This window comes from Sinohyriopsis cumingii, chromosome 9, assembly GCF_028554795.1.
Source record: "Sinohyriopsis cumingii isolate HCF-2022 chromosome 9, ASM2855479v2, whole genome shotgun sequence".
Classification (NCBI taxonomy): Eukaryota; Metazoa; Mollusca; class Bivalvia; order Unionida; family Unionidae; genus Sinohyriopsis; species Sinohyriopsis cumingii.
Genome location: NC_142969.1, coordinates 46153793 through 46175545, shown reverse-complemented (window position 1 = coordinate 46175545; position 21753 = coordinate 46153793). Strand labels below are relative to the sequence as shown.

Sequence of the window (21753 nt, the reverse complement as noted above, 5' to 3'; positions counted from 1 at the left end):
ATTTGAATAATGAAATAGAAGATACGTAAAGAACTGAACATGGAAACACTTATGTTGAAAGTGCAAAGTCTTGCAACATCAGCAACATGAAAGCTAGATGGATACACATGGTATTATTGTCATATTACCTGTAAATATCTATGTGCGGCTCCTTCTGATTCTGAATAATAATTTATTCTAAGAAAGCTCAAGTATTTGTGGCATTTCACAATCTGATTGGTATCAAACCATCTTATAACTCATATTGCTTGATGGTTGAAAATACCGACGGACGTATAAGCTGCACCGCAAACAACATTGGAATTAAATGTACTTAATGTAGGCTAGGTTTGGTTCATTGTTTCGCTTAAATTCCATAAAGCCATCTTGGAAGCGTTAGTTGTAAATATGAACAAAATGGTTTTAAAAGATAAATGCATTTACAAGGTCAGACATGTTAACTAGGAAACGGGTATACCCATCTGAATGTATTAATTGTTTGAATGTTTCGGCGAGGATAAATTACCGCCAACAGAAGTGTTTTACCGGGTACTCAAATCAAGAATATGCAAATGAACATGTGGTATGAAAATATTGGAATGTTAAATATTTGGATGTCAAAAATGGTTTGCATCTTAAAGCCGATGCTGTCGACTGTTACCTTTGAAAAATTAGAGATTATCAGAAGTATCCTATTGTTGAGATATTCCTATTATGTCACATGCCCAATGATATCACATCATTCATTCCTTAAACTGGCACGCTTCCAACCAAACGGAACTCCCAACTAATAATGATATACAGTTCCTTCATGGAGCTTTGGCGAAGATAATAATGTGGTTTGTGGTTAGGAGCCACCCTGATAAAACAAATAACTGAAAATATATCCCACTTGTAATATCGTTTTGGTTTCGCCATGGTACCAACGTCTTGGTTTAAAATGATTAATCCAAATACAATACTATCTAACATTGACGATGATTGGGTGATAGGTTTGATAAACCACTTGATAGCCACCATATTTTTCAATTGACATGACAAAAAATACACGTTGGAAAAAAAACAATTACTGAGAAAAGAAAACTAGCAAGTTTACCAACTGAGATAAGCTTGTCCAAAATTTAATAAATAAGAAACATTGAGTGGTTCACTACAGCAATCTGAAATTATATTTAGGTTTATGCATGAATATCAAACGTCCATATTGTTTAGCAGTTTGACAACTCAAAATGGAGTGCATCCAGTTTATGAATGATCTAAGAGCATGCTCTAAAATGAATTTAAAAACTATTTCTTGAAACTGGTGAATAGACACTATTTGGGTAAAACTATGCACAATATGAAAAATAGTTTTAATGTTGAAATGGCTGGAGCTTATGAATACCACCAGAACAATGGTACCAGACCCGAGATTAGTATCAAGATATCGTATTTGACGAATATTTGATATACATTCATAGAATTAACTGAACATTAATTCTAAATTGATCCATATTTACGGGGCAGTCTGTGCAATATCTACGTTTTCAGTGCATAACTTTTACTTTAATCGTCTTAAAAGAAATACGGCAAGAAAATGAATTTGTTATTTTCATACTCAGAGAGCTTACTGATGGAATGTAAAACAAAATCAAAGAACATTTACACAGACATAGAACAGTTTGTATTATGGTAGGAGCGATGACACAAACGATCGTCATTTGTATTACACTTATATGGTTGCAAACATGAAAGTGTTTAATGTTTCCTTCATTAACAACAACCAATTAATGAGACAAATGATGCATGAATGCCTATAATAGAAAAGGCATTCAACCATGCACTAGATAGAAAATCGCTATTTGAAGAAAAGCGTACACCAACATAAAGATGAAAGATGTGATGTACTATATAAAGAATGAAAACTACTGCATGGCATTATGCACTATAATTAAAACAAGTGTGTCGCCGCTGGACAGAGCGTCAACTTATTGTGGGGACAGATTCAATGCTTATGATTGCGGACATCATGCAATGTTATGCTAACTATTGTTGATGTGATCGAAACCATTAAGCGTGAACATTCAAAATCCAATGTAAATGTACTCAAGTACATGTCCAAAAGTGTATTGATCCACGATATCCTAAAACACAACAAATACTGTCAAACGTGTTCCCGAAAATCATATTTATTATAAATCTTAAACTTAGTTCATAAACCAGTTTGATTAGATAGTATTTTGCCCAGACCCATATGCACAACCGGACTACCTCGATGTGGGGCAGGGGATAGCCATCATCCCAAATCATATTTATTCTATGATCCCAAAAGGTTATCTGCACTGCAAACGCGTCGTCCATTAATGATAACATTAGATGTAATGATACCGAGTGGAATATGGTCATCGTCAGCGACAGAGTATAAACAACCTGTCTATATGTACATTAAAAAAAACTGTCTTCAACAAGCTGGAAGGTAGACACATTGGTTCCTTTTAGACCATTCATTACATAGTCTATGGGTACGAGGAATCGTAACAAAAATAAAATGCAAAGAAACACATTCATTAGCATTTTGCAATTGCTAAGATGATTGATAACATGGGTTGTTGGAAACACCGATGAAACGAATAGAGATATACATACTCTGAAGTTTGCTGACACGATACCCAATAAGTTCTACGCAATATTATGATATAATTTTGCTTTCTTTCGAGTTTTGCTAAACGATAAATTTGTACACTTGCACATAACGTTCCACAGGGTTGAATATTTCTTAAATTGCTGAAAACTGATAAGAAATAGCCTTGATATGCATTAGTGAATTATTCTTGTATTGTCCTTTAAAACGAAATATCTTAAACATCATTGTCTTTTTTCTAAATGTTTCTTTTAAATACAATGTCTCTGATTTTAAAATAGAAATTTAATGTAATTAGAGCAAAAATAGTTTCTTTTACATAGCAGCCTAGTATATACATATGCGAGCCTCAGTAACACTTTTTAGAGTTGACATATGACTTGAAAAATAGCAAGGAAATATTTAACGGACTCAGTTACTGGGATAATTGTATTGCATGTCAAATAATACTCTAAAGGTAACAATAAGTGGGAGTACGTGATCTTGAGAACGAAAATACCTCCAAGACTTTTTTCGTCCTATTATCTCTTGCAGCTAATTCGTTTCAACTTTGGCATGGAAGACGAAAATCCTATGGAAAACATGATTTTTTATAACAAACGATCCTCTGCTGAAGGCAGCGAGTGTCTCCGCGGCGATAAACTGGCTAAAACTAAGGTATAGCAGTCCATAGCCTGTAGAAAATATTTGTGTTTACCATTCCATTTTGAGACTGGTTCGTATCTGAGGAAATTTTTTTACAACCTTACCGCGTATATAGAAAGGGAAGTTTATTACTATTTCCAAAATTCTCTTTATAGCACGTTCAAAGAACCTACAATATACCAACAAGACATGTAAAACATACAGCTAATTCGTGTAACAATTTCTTCCCTCATTTTCTGCGAGAGTAATTCTCAAAAGACTAACAACGTTTCTAGTATTTTCCTGATTTCATACTCGTAAATATTATGGGAAATTTATAATTTTTGCTGTGAGCATTATTATAGTTTCTTTGTGAATTGTGAACCTTAATTTAATTACAAAGGGCTAAAACGTACATGATGCATCATTCCAGATGCCATATCTGCTTACGAAGTTTTTCTCTGACTACTACATCCGCATCTATGTCAAGACAATTCCGATTCCACCCAATATTGATACGGTGATACAAGATTTGTCGTAAGTATATTATTATTATTATTATTATTACCATTTCACACAAAGTTTTAGCTAGTATGAAAAACATTACTAAATCCAAACAGGCATGCCGATATATATATATATATATATATATATATATATATATATATATATATATATATATATATATATATATAAACGTTTAATACGTGCAGTTGATTACACACACACACACACACACACACATATATATATATATATATATATATATATATATATATATATATATATATATATATATATATCAGCATGCCTTTTTTCTTATCGTTTTACTTGATTGAAATTTGGGTTGTTGGTCTTTATTGATAATTTGTATATATGCAGAGTGTAAAACTCCCAAGTCATCCGTTTGTATGACTCGAACATGATCTATTACACTTTGAGCATTACTATTGTTTCTTTTCAGAGACTGGTACAGAACGCAAGACGTATAGCGAGACTGAATGCATTAATATGAACTTGAGAACAAATACAAATGCATTTAGTTGAGATATTAACAGTACGGAAACAACAAAGCAGCATACAGTTCCACAGCATACATGACCGAAATAATGATCGAGCTAATTAAGAGCAAATGTGATGTCAGCTTGTTAACTAACTTCGTTATAGTGTAGGTTTACTGACAAATCGGGAAGGAATCTGCATATGGAGTTTGAAACTTGTGAATTTATGTACTGTAGTTATTTATATAGAGTAGTACAATACAACTTCATATAATATGATCTGAAAAGTTAATCTTTAATATGTGTAGAATACATTTCAAAAGACCATAAATGCATATTTACTCCTATACAAAGAGAACGGTGCTGTCGTCGTGGATCAATTTGATACGAATTCTAGCATAGCTAGTAGTAAATAGCAAAATCTTGAAGAAAGAGTTTCATTCTGCGTGCTGTCTTAATTCATCATTAATTGTTCACTAGAGCAACTTGTTGTATAAATATTGTTTTTGTGGTTTTGTGGCATATATTGTGAGCAATTGCTGGTTTGTATGGTCTTAACGTTATTATTATTATTATTATTGATTATTGATTATTATTATTATTCACATAAAGTGTGGCCCAAACTGTTATGTAATATACCATCTACCCAAACTGATTTACCAGATGATTCCAGCGTTAAAAATAAATATACTTTTTGGAAGCACATTTTGACAGTATTTATAGTGTTCTAGTGGATCACATATGAAAACGTTTAATACATTTGTAGTGTATTTGGGGACCTAGAACGAATTTTCGTCCTCAATGGTTTATCACATAAACAATAACTAGCATACCCTTGGATGGTGTCTGTAAGTATAAGTATTGATTATGTCTTCACCTCACTAGTAAATTGAGTTTTGTCGCCAGCAGCGACAAGCGTTTCTTAGTTATCGTGTATAGGCCCACGTAAAAGTTTTTATTCTTTATGTAATGCATTACATATTTCATCTAAATGTTGTTTTTCAAACAACGTTTTCTATATGGTGCATGGTTTAGTTCCTTTTTAATAATATGCCTATAATATACTTTTGCTTGATTTATTAGTAAAGACTATCTAGACAAGCTGGGGTTTATGATTCCTGCAAACAAATTTGATCATTCTCACAAAATAGTTTGAACAATGCATTAGATACGATATCAATACGATCCTCGAACAGGTCAGATATTCGTCAGATTAGCGAGGGATCAAAACGGCGTCAGAAAACTAATATTTGCCAAAATGCTAAAGATTTCGTTTTAAATGTTCCTTTTTGAGTCTGATGTTTAAAAGTATATCCTCTAAGTATATCAACTTATTTACTTACTCCATTACTTTTATAAAATAAGATACAAAAATGCTTAGAGTGCGGTTGGATCCAGGTTCTTTCAATTAGTGGAAAAGATACGGTGTAGGTGACAAGGTGGTTGTGATCGACATATTTCTTCTGTAGAGCGAGTTCGTTGTTGTGGCGGTTGACACAACAATTTCTACCGACAATGCCTGTACATGTATGCTGTACTGAGTCAGTTCTAACATTGATGCCATCAATGATGATGGGCTTGTTTCCCTGTTTACATTGGTTATGCATAGTCGCTGAGAATATGTGCATGCCTTCATCTAGATAGTGGAGGCGTCATTAGTCTATCATTCATGCCCCTTACGAAATTTGTAAACATGCTGACACGTTGTAATTATGATGACATACCCAACACCAGCTTCTAGTCATTCGTATTTACTTAGGACGCTACGAAACAAGGTTTCACTCAGGAAAGATATTTGTATGTTGAATCTGGTCAGTTCGCTACCAACTAGAGTCGCCTTGCTCTCTGGTCCATCTGCTGGTATACTGCCACTAGTGTCCGTTCCTTCCACACAGCGATGGTATATGAGGCCACCTTTGTCATCGTGTTAACTTTTGACCACAAAGCTGGCAATCCCATCAATCGTAGTATGCTGAGCAGATTTAAGTTCATGCAGGCAATATTTAAGGTAAATATTTAGAACCTTTCTGAAGATTCAAAGATAAACCATGTGATCCTAAATACAAGTTGGGCTGCACAAACGCCTGGGAGGGGGGGGGTGGCAGGTGAGGCTAGCATTTACCAATCCTGCCTTGAGCCGGTTGTGTGGAAAGCTAGAGACAAATTCCATGTGTATCCACACCTGCGCTGCTTTATCACTCGTCCATCGTCTTGGAGCATGAAGGTATTTGGAAAGGGAGGGGATAATATCTTTCCTTTGGCCAGAGGTCGAATGGAGTCAAAGAATATTTTGCACTCTCATTGTCTCATCCAGACCTGTCATGATCCAGGACACGACGCCAATTGCGAAACGTCTTGCGACGAGTTCAGATACATTGCATAACCTTCGGGTACTTATACACCTGGGTTGATGCCATGTACTATCCACGCAGCTCTTGACATCAACCTTCACAGCCGAAGGGATGTGTAGGTCTTAGCAGTTACAATTGCAGTTGCGACTGTGATGCTTAGCGTTCATTAACAGTTGAAATTGCAAAGGGCAGTTTAATCGCCTAACACTACAACACTGGATGAGATCAAATGCCACTATAATTCAAACTGTGAATTTTGTATGAAAGCAGAAATTATATAAAATTAAAATCATCACCCGCCGACTTGCTAACAGTATGTGAGAACAAAAGACCCTCTGTCCACCCCGCCACCCACCTATCCAGCTTTGCGACCAAAGTCATTCAATTTATATGGAGACCAATATTACGTGAGTCGATACAATTATTTTAAGAAAGTGGAAGTATCGAATTGTCATTGCAATGTCCCCGTGTGATGGACAAAGACTTTCTAAAAACAAGTCTGTCCCTGCACAGAATAAACTGTTTGTGCAATCTGTTGTTTAAAACTACGACATACGTAAACGACCCCAACTCTACATGAACGTTAGGATACTTGGAAAAGACAACATAGTTTGGTAGGGCACATTATTCTAACTGTAGACTGCTCAATGAGTATTTTGGTTATATATGTATAAAGACAACTATAATGTGCCGGATATCTAACCTCGTCATTCTTTTATAATAAATTTCATCGCAGAGCTCTCAATGTTAAAACAACTGTCAACATTAACATACAATATGAATTTCTTCAGTACCTACTGTTATACAAGTGCTGGTTTGTACAATTTCCTTTTATTCTTTATTCTCCCATCGAAAAGGCTCATATGTTATGCTTAAAATATATAATGAATCGATTTTTAAATCTGACATAGGCAACGGCCTAGTTTCCAGGTTTTGCCAATTTGGAAAACTTCTTAGCGGTCGTCCACAGTATCGTCTGTATTACAACTAAAAAACAATTTTATATTTTAAGTTTTGATCATTTAGACATTAACTCTATGTATGTACACTGAGGCAACACACTATGTAATAAGAGATACTAATGAAAATTAGTGACGTGTGGTTCTGTTGTCGCCAGAAGAAAAGTGATGTTGTGTCTGTAAGCACACGTGTAAGGCAATGTTTACTGTGACTAATAGCCAGCAAACGGCAGAATTATCCCTGCCAGATGCATAATTCCACAGAGGTCTGGAGGTGTCAGTGGGTCACGTTTGGACATTCGTTGTGCCAAGACAGTCCATGGGAAAGATTTTACATTACTGTACTACGAAGTCAATTTATGTATTATTTGACTGGAACCACACACACACACACACACACACACACACACACACACATATATATATATATATATATATATATATATATATATATATATATATATATATATATATATATATATATATATATATATATATATATATATATATTATGTTATTATTACAAATATTTGCAGGGAAATATACCCCTTATTATTAAGTTGTGGAAAAGTCTAAGAAGGTGTCTAAAATAAGGTATTGAAGTAATGTATCTAAGAGTTACATTATTACATACATACATACATACATACATACATACATAAATGTCACCATAAATGTTTCACAATACACGTTAACTCATAAAAGGTCACCTAAAAATACCTTAGGTGTGAATAAGGGCCTCGGATGTCTTCAGAAGACAAACTTGCTCAGCATAGCATTTAATGTAGTTAATCCATTAAGGCTATGTGACATAAATGTTTCTGTATATGGAAACATTAGAAATTATATATATATATATATATATATATATATATATATATATATATATATATATATATATGTGTGTGTGTGTGTGTGTGTGTGTGTGTGTGTGTGTGTGTGTACTTGTGTGGGGAGAGAGTATAGTCTGTACAACTGTGCAAACATTATTTCACAGCATGACATATGGCTCAACTGCATATAAAGGCAAAGGTCCATGTGCTTCATTTATACATGAATCTAAACATGTATGAAAAGACTACATGGTTATAAAGACTACTTCCAGATTGTCATCACCGTATGGTTGCACACACACAGATTTGAATATACCTTGTTAACAGATTAATATTTAGTTATGGATGTTTAATGATTGGACATGATTTATTTTGCTGAAATCGAAATACTATGATTTAGACACAACATGTACATTCTTTGATCCGCCTGACATCTGATAGATCGGCGGTCAGCTAGTGAGGTGAATTTAAAACCTTTGTCACTATGACGACCAAATTTAGACTATGTCGATAGCTTGAGCGAGTATTCTTTGCCTGTATCATCTGACCCTTAGGCATTTCTTGTATAGTCTTGACTCCTCAGTAGAGTACTTCCATATTTTAGTCATATACGACCAAGAATGGATGATTCTTCCTAAATAGACAATGTGGCGTGTCAAACGTGGTAGGAAATATTTCAAGTGTACACGTCAATTGAGTATCAACAATGAATATTGAATATCAATCAAAAGAAATAAAACAGATTGAATAATAATGATATTCATTTCACATAATTAAAACATATCAAATATTTAATGCAAATTATCGAAAATGAATTTAATATTTATCATATAAACATATGAAATAGTAAATATAATTGAAGAAATCTAACATATTGCTATACAATTTGCACTGCACATTGATTCAAACATGCAATAAAAATTAACTAGATCTGAGTTTGTCTGGTGGTCCCTAATATTAGGAGACATTATTATACTTCCATTTTTTAAGTGGGTGCATATAGGGTTTTGCGCATAACCAACTATGAATATAGTGGGACACGTGGAGGTGAAAAGTTGTAATGGTATTAAACAGTATGGTCTCAATTTGGAAAATGTGGCACTTAGGAGATTATGGAAAATCAATGTTAATACATAGACAGGTTTAACATCAATGTGGCAATCTTTGGACCATAAGAAATTGTAATTAGTCTTATTGGCATTACGTTTCCAATTAATGATAGAAATTGTTTATGTTTCCATCTGTGGAAAAGTGAAAATATAATGTCATGTCTGATATTACAGTTGTTTCATACGTAGAACTGGTTTGAGACACTAGATATCAAAACATGTAGCTATTACACCGTGTTGGTAGTAGTATTTCCACGTATGTGTTCTAGAAACGGAAACTGTTTTTCAAAAACATGCACAAAGGCTTGTTTCAATTTCGTTCCATCTAGAACATTCACCATGTCAAAACTGTTGCCAGAATTTAATTATGGCGCAAAAAATGTATCGCGAATACGCATGGGTCAATTATTTTGATGATTCTGCAATCGAAATTTACATAACTGGCTAACAAGTTATCGGTCAAATTAATTATTCTTACGTGTAAGTTACAACAGATGGAAACCTTTTATAGGAGTGAGAACTATATTTGCATCATTCCTTGTTATCAGTATCATGGTAACCCATTATCCGTAATAATTCTGTTCAATACTGTAATAAATTATTACGTATCTTTAACATGAATTCAAAACTCCATATCACACGTATGTAAGATTGTGGCAGATACTTCATGGATGCAGATCAGTAGGAACAATCAGCTCGATCGAAAATAAAATTGAGGTCATTCAGAATATTCAATAATAACGTCCGTATTGTAACATGTAGGCATCTGTATTCCGCGTTGACTTGTTGTTTTGGTGTACACGATATTGTTTTCGTTATTATTTAGATCCTAAGCTGGTGTGTTATTTAAGAATTGTAGATAATGTTTGGTTTATGTAAATTTGTTGTTCTGTTATTATACTTGTCATAATATGTTAGTCAGAAATCATATAAATTTGGAACTATAAAACTAAACGTTTGCATTAGGTAACAAAGTCACAATGGCTTCAAGCATTCTAAATTTAAGAAATGGGAAGATGATTAATACATTTCAGATTCCAGAAATCTTCTCAAATAGTATGCATGCACAATGATCGTAACAATTTAAGTCTGATTACTTGAAGCAAATGGACATATAGTAAAATATACAGTCTGGTACCTAGGTGATAAATTATTTTCCAGCAATGAAACAGCATGTTTTATGGTCTCGGCTAAGCTCAACCCGTATCTTTTGTGGTGAATATGTTCATTCAACATTTACATATGATGCATTTTTGTTACCGTTCATTGTGTGTGATTTGTTCTTTATGCATGACAGTTTCATAAACGACACTCATTTCGACAAAGCGTTGAATTATTTAGGATAATAAATAGTGAAATAGTTTGATGTTTCTTTTGCTAGTCTAGTACGTCTCCAATGTATTTGTTTCGTATATATGTTTCCCTTTATAAACGGATGCCCAATGCGTGTCTGATCAAATGAATCAGACTTCACTTTGGATATTACACAAACAATAGTTTCGACTTTTCTTAAGCGAAAACTATTCTCTTTTTGAAAACAAAACATACAACACTGATTTAAGACTTTAACACTGCTCAAATATTATTTAAAATTTTCAGCAACAGGAGTGTAATTTTCAGCGACAGGAGTGTAATTTTCAGCGACAGGAGTGTAATTTTCCAGACTGTCAAACATGAAGAACAAATTAAACATCACGAATGTTAACATTCAGTTCATCCGATTTAAATATCGAATCCAATATATTTCGATAAAGGTATGCGGAGTGATTTATTGGGACCATAAATAAAGATGAAATCAAGATACATCATGAACAAACATTTGTGAATGTTGTTCGTGGGAGTAAAGTAACCACTCTAAAGAGAAACGTTGTAGCGGATGTCTATTCGATATTTAATATTAAATAGCAGAAAAATAACATTAATATATAAGGTCAACACAAATGGCGGTGAATATTTCATGACACCCTCTTACGAAATTTCTGAGATTTCCTTCACGATTTAAATATTTGTGTGTTGATACAATTTTATTGATTAGCATTTTAATATTCATGCTTGTTCAGTCTATTATAGAAGAGAATACAATCTTCTGAAGTTCTAATACATTTTCTTGTAATCGTGATGTATAAAATGTAGAAGTTACCGACATATATTTTGAAAGGTTAGATAAAGGACTAAACTGAATAATGACTGTTTTCTGTTCCTCTCTAAACAAATTCCTAAGATGTATATTATAAGCAAATGAATAACATGGTTTGACTTAATTTTTGACAAACGTTTTGTTTCCATTTGGTGATTGCCATGGAAAACGTGCGATAGGAAAATATGAATGAAGATATGCATATTTCTCATCTTTTCAATATATGTCTCATTTATAAAGTCTATCTTTAATCTACTCATAAATTTCGAATGACATCATTTTTTCTCTCTTTTTTTGTGGCATAAAGTTTATGTACTTTCAGAGATATCTTATCCACCATACTATTGGTGTTTGGCCTCTTCTTCTTGGAAATGAATGATGTTCCTTTTCATTATTTCTCTTAATTTAATGACAAGACGCAGCACGTGTGTGAGAGCATGCACAACAGGATTAGATCACCTGGATTTTTGTTTGACTGCTTTGTCCAAACTTTATCTATTCCTATCCGGTTTAAAAGCGGGTATCGTGAAAATACTTATATATGAAATTCATAAGTTGCGCTTCCACGTTCACTAAGCAATATTATATCGCACTAAAGATCTTTGTACACCCCAAATCATACCTAGCCATAGAAAGGTGTTGTCAATAGAATACAAGAAAAGAAGAAACATTTGATTTGCCTTAAATACTGTCTGTATATTTAATTTTGAATCCGAACGGTCACAATAAAGGATGCTGTTATAAATATTATCTCAGAAAGCTTTCTTGTAGTGGAATATACCACATATTGGTCAGTCAATAGCTAGATATAAAGATAAAATATCACTCGTTATTAGCTCAGCTGTAATAGATTTCAGATGTATGGTTGAAATGAATTTTTGTGGTTGCAGTTTTACCTAAAACTGACAATTTGATGAGATTAGAGTTGAATCATTTGTATCAGAATAATATGATGCGACTGATTAACAATCTGTAGTTCAATTTTGGATACTTTGAACTGTAAATAATTACAGATTAATATTTCATACTAATTTGATAAGGATGATTGTATGTATTGCATATCTAAATATCTGGTCCCTTCTGATTCACGTATTTTAAGCAGAACTCAAACTCATTTAAGCATTCAGTGTACCAAGAATGATGTGTCATTTGCAATATTAGCTATGGAATGAAAAGTTTATCTTTTCATTCATTATTCTGAATTATGTTTTTATACATATTTCTCTGGAGTCCATGAATATGAATAAATACCATTACAATATTATCCTCCAAGTTTTGTTCCCACATTCGAAAACATTATTCATCGCAAAGTAAGTTTATGGGAAGAAATCTTTTCATTTCTAACTTGAAAGCCAATAATTTTGTTTTTCTTTTCTCCCATCGACTAGATCAATAATATAGCTAGAAAGGCCACAATTGGTACTGTCTAAAATGTAGAAAGGTCTCTACCACCATAGGATTTTGCAACTACTGCAGTAAGTTACTTCAAGACTAATACCACCAGTAGTGCTGGAAATAACATTAAAGGAACAATTAAATCGTCGACGGAAGCTAATGCATTAATTGTGAACAAGTATGTGGGTAGTTACTCACTTGCATGTAACTAAGGAGCGAATGTGAATTTGTTCTAGAAGACAGCCATAACATCACCTCTTTGTTTGTCTTCTGGTCTGCATATGCACTTTTGCCTGGCAAGAGAAAATGGAATGGGAGTAGAGTCTAACTGTCAGCATTCCTTAGGGAAGTATATGAAATCAAAATATTTGGTAACAAATACCAAAATAATTACGAAAAGACTACAACAACAATTGCTGCTGCTGCTAGTTCTACTACTGATACGACTACTACTACTACTACTACTAAAATCACCATAATTGTGCTATTGATACGTGTACAAAAACGATGATAAGTAAAACTGATACAGTTCTGAATATATATATATATATATATATATATATATATATATATATATATATATATATATATATATATATCCAGTAATATTTTCATATTGTAACGTTTTCATGTTGATACATGCAATCTTTAATATTGTAACGTCCATAAATATCCGGTAATATTGTAATATTGTAAGGTCATGGTGATGGAAACATGCAATCTTTAATATGGTAACGTCCATAAATATCCGGTAATATTGTAATATTGTAAGGTCATGGTGATGGATACATGCACTCTTTAATATGAACATGTTCGTACAAGTGCTAGCAACTAATGACTTATGAACAAGATGACCTAATTTATTGTACAAATAGTCCCCTTCGTGCAATAATATGACATTGAATAATCCATGGTTATTCAACTAGCAGATTGTTTGCTATGAGGACTCGGCGCAACATGTGTTTAACTCTTAGCCACTGACTAACCTTCAGTGACCTAACGTGTTATATATTCATGAATATAATTATATATAGGTTATACTCACCCAATTGTTCCCCATCCATATATATAATTACAAACGAATAGAGCACATATAAACATCTCATCCCCTTGTCGAATGTCAAAATCAAATGCCTGGCTTACAGGAAGTTTACGATTTACATATAGTGAAGGGATTACTTCGGTTTATCAGGATTGAATACACGTGTTTCATAATGATCTGCTTGTAACGTGAACTTGCTTGTTAGGATAAAGCTCAAATAGGTTGGGTTCTTGATTTCAGACTCTACTCTTTTGTGAAAATGCACAACATAAAAGTGAAGTTTACAAGAAATGTATATGACGAACGGACTTACAAATTCGAACCAATCGCCTGGCAGTGCAGATAGAAAATTGTAGCTATTAACGGGCACAATTGGCCTTCAACTTATATTAAAATGCTGACACAACAGTCTTATTGCCTTGCACCAAAAATTAACTAATTTTCTATAGTCTATAATAGCAATTGTCTTAAGAATTTATATTGTTGTGGTAAACTTACCATAAACAAGATATTGCGGGTAACGCATTGGGCTTAGTGTTACCTTCTGATCACAGAAGAAGTTTATGTTGCAATGCATTTTTCAGAACATTGGCATGTACTAATACACTGAAAGCCTACATCGCGGGAATTTCCCTCTTTTACAGACTGGGATAAGATTATGTCATATTCTCCATCAATATAGTTCACATTGTGTTGTTATATGACATAAAACGTACCACCACAGACTGATTGGTTCTCAGTTTCGTAGTTAATTGATGTATGTTACTAAAACGTATCGTCATTAGAATATCAATGTACAAAGGCTACGTGTTTCAATCTACCTTTTTATTGACTCTTTAATATACAAAATATGTAGACTGAAATTATTCATAACGTAAAGCGATCCCGTGTAAGTGCTATTACACCGTACTCTGTATATACGTCAAAAGAAAACAACCAAACGGTACACATTTGACTATGCAAAGGCTCACAGCTCAACCTTCGACTGGTGCCAATAATACCTTACGTATTAATGTACATGCATGGGTAGATCGATTTAGCTGATGCATATATGAACGAACTTAAGCTACTGAAATAATTTGGCTTTAAAACATGTATACCGTGTTCCACCTCGTTCAATAAACTTATCATCACCACCTTCTCCCCCCCCCCCGTTGGGCATTTTCGTTTTCCTTTTGCAGCTTAATCGATCCATTAGTAATATTTAGTAACTTAGACACAGTCTCCAGAAACGTTATTAGCATAAAATGATGTCAACAGGTTTATTTTCCATCATTGAAGTTATTTCCCTTAACGAATTGAATACTCTAAAATAATTTTAAAAATAACAGTATATTTATTATTACACACACAAAGGCACACTCAAACATAATCAATTTGATCAGGGTTTTATTTATATACTCTGTAAACCTATGTATATCCTCTAAACTCGCTAACCAACTCATGCCGCACATATGTTATAACGTCGTAATTGAAGGTTTCTTGCAGTCTGCATGATATTCGCTTCAGTTTGTCATCACAGCCATGAGAGTTTCAAACAATTGGTCTTATTGAAACATAGTATTCAGTAGCACGCATTTATATGTGCTTGTTTGTTCTCCGTTAACCTAGCAATCCTAGATTCGTGTAGAATTTTTCCATATTGCACAGATTCATACTGCACGACAAGTGAGCCTAAAAACAGTATCTTGTTTTATGACCTACTTTGTAAATAAATCACGTGCACTCATGTTAAAGTTTTATCAGTCGTTTGTTTAGATTTGTCTGTGAATGAACTAAACAAGCTGTTTCGTCCATATCAAACTTGTTGATAAAGTTGATGATGTTGACGTTCTCACTGAGTTACATTAGAAACCTTTCAAACAAGCAAACGAAGGAACGTGCTATTCCCAATGTTAACATCACTATTGAGTTAGATGAATAGAAAAATAGAATACATCTATTCCAGGGAAATTGGAAAGGTTTCTTCAATGCACAGTCATTCAAAATATCACTTTAAATTAAAATTTTAAATACAACAAAGGAGAATTGTTTTTTAAAACTAATGTCAAGCACGCGACGAAGTTCAAAGGTTGCTTGGTCGTGCTATGTGCGCATTAAAAATGTTGACCGATGGAAGAACAGCGGAAGTATGGTAGTATCATTTCTTCACATGACGTTCATAGATGTAATCTTAAACCTTAATCATAACCTAGCACTATTAACCAGTGATGCATCGTAATTAGACCCCTTTACTAGACTCTGCTCGGCATGACGTAAAACAGAGGAACTTATTACAGGAAAACAATGCAGTAGGAAAAAAGTCTCTACATGATTAAATATGATGACAAGGAATACTGGCAATTTAAGTGTTTAATTGTTTTATCAGTATAAATGAGCATGATACACTTGGTTAAAATCTAACATTTCTTGGAAACGTAATGGCGCTTTAACCTATGGTAGGGGAATTTTCATCTGAGACCACAACCTTTGTCAATGATGTTGCTGAAAGATAGAAATCAATATCATTGTTGCATGCCAAATTTTATTGAAATAAAACTATACTTGGTAGAGCTGGGAAAACAGAAAATGTCAGAATCAGTTTTCTTGACTCTTGTAACTTAGTTTAAACTTATTGAAAGCATTATCAATATAATGATGCATGCTAAACTTTGCTTCACATCTAATACAGTTTGTGGAAGTTTTAATAAAACGGGAAAATTAGAGACATAACCTCTATAAATGATGTGTTACTGTGGTATATTAACAAATTCAAGCTGTAATCAAAACATATTATGCTTGATCTCGGATTTATTTCTTGCACGCGAGCGATGGGCCGTGTCAGCTCTCTCATAATGTTTTCTGTGTACCGTATATCCACCAAAATATACCTCCAAGAAGCACATGTGACAACTCGACCAGCGACCTCTATTCACGACCAGTCTACAATATCGTATCCTAAGAAAATTAAAATGTGCACGAATAATAACCTTCATAGTGTCAAAATTCACGTACTCTTCCTTTCGAGTTTTTTCATGCCTGGAAACCTCTAATGACGTTATTCACCACTTCTGTCCCAAAAGGTTAGTCTTTCTTCCACGAGGTGGGAAGATTTCTTTTCAACATGTTCAGTTCTTAATGTGGACAGTTTTCTAGCTTGAACTGGCTCTGACGTAAAGTACAGATTGTCAGTTAAAGCTATGATAGTAATCAATAATCCACAAAGTCAGCTTATGTCACTATGGCGCACTTTGTAAATCAAGTCTTCACCAATCTGACCAATAAAACGTAGTACATTTTGTTATGGTCATATTATTTTCCTGTTTCCGTCCTCCAAAGGGTATATAAAAATTGGGAAAGTATATTTTATCCCTTCGGTCAGTTATAAGTGGATTGGCAACGACCTTATGTCTAGTTAGGTCACTGTCTTGTAAAATATGAATATGATTAAAAGGTTACGAAGTCACATCTCCGACAGCCACGGGTCATGATAGTAAATCTTATGCCAGATTTACATAGTCGAGTGGAACATTAACAAAACCGCATTCTACTCCCAGAATAACATCACTCTTACAAGAAGAATACTTTAACAATACCAAAGAACCTGATAATAAATGATTATTATAAGCTCCTAAGTTCCATAAGATTTTAATAGGGATAAGTTTGGCAGAATCACCAATACATGACATAGAACTGTTCGACATGAATAGTTCATAATTCTCGATAAAAAAAACTCAGGCGGATCTTTGATTGACCCATTAATGTATTACTCTCAATGCGAAACTTTGACAATGTCCTCTTTGAGAACTTGAAAAGATATATCTGTATTCTGTGCATATTTTTCAACCTGTAGCAATCGGAAAAAAAACTTGTCATTTCTTCTTACAATACGTATAGTTAGGAGGAGATAATGATCGCTTAGAATCCAGTATATCAAGCGCATTTGACCTAATAAATAGACATAGTCTTGTCATCCCTTCATTTGCTAAACCGTTGCTATGTTGTATAAAGGAGTACGTCAAATCTAATAATTCTTCTGGTGTTATTTGAGAGCTATGTTTCTCATAGTTATAACGTACCAGCCACTCTTCTATTTTACAATATGTATCTTATTATTATAATTTTCCCTCTCTCTAGGTTTATAAACAATTTTAGGCTTTTAATATTGTTTATGTTTCTAAGTGAGTTTGCACTATTTAAAGATGTATTACGTTCTCTTGCTGAACATGGATAGTGAGAAATATTTAGTATCAATCAATGATAAATGCAGATATTATAGTTATTTTTCAACATTTTCTGGAGATTTCACACTGCTACATGATCACTTACCTACTTATTTGTTATCGCCCTAAATCTTTACTTGGCGATGGAAGTACCAGACAAAAAAAAGTTATTTTTTCGCTCACAATTTGGTAAATGAAATACAATGTTAATTACAATGTTAATCCGCTAAAACAGAACAACCCTTTTCTGCACTTCTCGTAGGATGTATGTCCATTGGAAGCTAATGGCATGGTCTATCTGCAGTCAACGCTATATAAATGTCCACATTGATATTATGCTTTAATGAAATAGTCTGCCTTAGTTCCTTACGTCCACGCACATATTTGAGTGGAACGGTCACATTATCACAGTGGATTCAGCTAGTTATATTCCCTTCAGAATAGGCCTGAGCCTACTCTTCACTATTAGTTGCAACTCGATGGTGTTGGTCTATCTTGTTTTAAATTTACTAGTTAGTCTACTCGTCATAAGTAAACACAATTATACTCAACCTTGTTAGAGTATGGATTGCTAGCATTATGATGTGTATTACTACTATTACGGCGAGATGTGTGTGTACTTGCTGCCAATACTTCTTTCTCACAATACTTACTCATGTGCCAGTACGTCTTTCCCACCATTTGTACCTCAAACCTTGTCATACCAGACAAGTGATTTGTATGAGTTCATGAACTACTATTGATTGATAAACTTGGCTTCAGCCTCCGTTAATATCATTTAATGGGTCAGTTATTGACAGATATTAAGTTGGGTCTGTTGTCTCGTCAGCTACAGATATGTGCTACTTTGCAGTAGATTATAGTTTAGACAGAAATATTTCAGCCATTCTTTCGGTCACCTTTCTTTGTAATATTGCACCTACCATCTTCTAACTTCTTCTGTCAATTTAAATTCAGCATACTATGTGCCATGGAAGAATATCTGCATACTTCTATTATGCAACGCCCTGGAAGTACTTCTAGAAGCAGGGTCAATATGAATATACATTAATATATGAAATAGGTATACCCAACGATCAATTTCGTTAGTATCTTAATTAGTAATAATTTTTTGTCATTACGTTTAACGTGAGGTCGTAAAGGAATTGTAGCAAATATATTAAAGAATCAGATGGTAGTAGCATTGGTGAGTAGAAGTCTTGTTAACTGTGTCACATATAGTATTTGAAAATCAAATACTAGAAGAATAACGGGACTGAAAATCTGCATGCTAACATAAACATCAAAGTTTGCTTATCTTGTCACTAATCAAAATAAAACACTAAAGCAGTTAAATTCATAATCATTTATCGCATATAAAATTTACAATTGTAATTATTTAAAAACATCATAACATTTAACCACTAATATTTACATGCTGAATTTGAGCATTTCGTGTTTAAAATAGAAAAGAAGAATTGGGCAATGTGAAAAAGACACTAATCTCGTGTCTTTTTTGTATGCCTTTTATAATGCGAAGACATAATTTTGTATTGAAAACAAAGTGATGATAAAAGATGCATACTATTATCACTGCAACTGCTAATGATATTGATATCACTAAAACCAATAATGATAATAACAACAAAAATAATAACAATAATAATAACTAATACTGGTAATTTAACTACCATTATGAAAGATCATCTCACTACTACAACAACGTTAAATACTACTACTATTACTACTACTACCATCATCATTTCTGCACCACCATCACCGAAACTGAGTTGTTTGTATTCTAGTGATAGTAATTATATAATTTTGTCATAAAAATATATGGTATTTCAAAGTTTCTTTCTTTTTTTTTTTTTTGTACAATTTTCATTGAAAGAAGTATTACAGTGTGCAACTCAAAATATGCGAGATGTCAAGATTAAAAGTTTCCGTGTATAAAATCTGGGATCATTTTACTATATGACAGTGATGTGCATCTGGTACAATATGTAGTATTTTGATGTCCAGTTTCCCATCACAATGAATCTTAACACAACGATTAATACATAACCTGTAACCACATTAATTGTAGCTAACTACCCAGGTCAGCTGGTAAACTGGTTAATTCCCATCTCCCCTACACAGTCATTCCGGATTCCTATACAAAACAATCAAGGTATATAGGAATAATTATAGAGATTTCATGAGTATTTGCAGAGATCGATGGAAATTAATTACTAGGTCGCCATGCGAGTGTGCCTGCTACATACGAGTGTACTGAAAACCGATTAAGTAGCATCAATAATTGGTATTGTGTACTTAGTCGTAATAGAATATGGGAGGATGTGTGCAGGCAAGGCGATGGGTGCCGTTTACCCGCGGACCAGGGTTCAAATCTCCGTATAGTACGAATTCCAAATTCTCTTACCAGTACGAGAGTATAATTGGTATTAAATATTAACACTGCCTACTATTATCAAGCATTCTCCTATGGAATCCAGGGATAGCACTTTCCGTTATGTCTATTGTTTTATATATATATATATATATATATATATATATATATATATATATATATATATATATATATATATATATATATATATATATATATATATATGTGTGTGTGTGTGTGTGTGTGTGTATGTATGTATGTATGTATGTATGTATGTATATGTATATGTATATCCAAACTCTAATGAATATACAGGTGATGTTTATAATGAGGAATTTACTGGCAGGGTTTTACAACTACCTTAAGGGCTAGAAACACTTTCTAATCAGGTGCGCTAATGCTTTTACAGTATCAGCAGGCAAGTAAAAATTGAACACATCCAGATAGCATGTAACAGTGATGCCAACTGTATCCCCTCTCTTTCTGTGGCAATAAAAATATATGATCATCAACAAGATGCCACCTTAATATGACAATCACTGTAATATGTGCAATCCATGTTAACCAGCAAGTCACATAAAAGGGATAGGCATCGTTCCTCAATGACAGTTCGTGAAGCATTTCCGCCTTTTATTTTGCATTCTAATATTTATCGCTGCTGAATATCCAATGTATGTGAAAAGGGTGAATTACAGTCATTGTCTGCTTAAACAGGTTGTAAGACAATGATGAGGAATGTTCAATTATTAACTTATGTATCTACTGAAAATGAATAAACACGTCAAAAATTAGTGAAAGAGGGAAAGTAAGAAAGATAAAATAACAGTAGACAAAGAAGACAGTTGTGTGTGATTTTAACAATCATTTCGTCATATCGACTACTTTGAATTAAACCTAAATCCAATTAATATGATAACATCTTTTAAAATGTAAGCATGCGTTGTATATCCTTGCTGATTACATGAAGCACAATTATGCAATGAATGCCTCCATGTCACAGAATCCATATGGGATTATTTTCTATATTTTTTCAAATCAATAGATATATATGGAGGGAACGTGTGCGGCTGTTCCAGATTGAACCTTAAGGACACTTGATATGCCCGAGTTTCTGAATTACTCAATGAAAA

General features: G+C 33.5%; 1 protein-coding gene across 3 annotated transcripts in view; it reads left to right on the top strand.

Annotated features, from left to right (window-relative positions):
- Positions 1 to 12877, top strand: part of LOC149791738 (deoxynucleoside triphosphate triphosphohydrolase SAMHD1-like) — a 103085-nt gene extending 90208 nt beyond the window's left edge. For all 3 annotated transcript variants that reach the window (XM_089970240.1, XM_089970237.1, XM_089970239.1), the window contains exons 13-15: positions 3134 to 3256; positions 3657 to 3760; positions 4188 to 12877. In XM_089970240.1, coding sequence (XP_089826366.1) covers positions 3134 to 3256; positions 3657 to 3760; positions 4188 to 4215 — 255 coding nt within the window. In that variant the 3' untranslated portion in view covers positions 4216 to 12877. The remainder of the gene's footprint in view (positions 1 to 3133; positions 3257 to 3656; positions 3761 to 4187) is intronic.
- The last annotated feature ends 8876 nt before the right edge of the window (positions 12878 to 21753 follow it).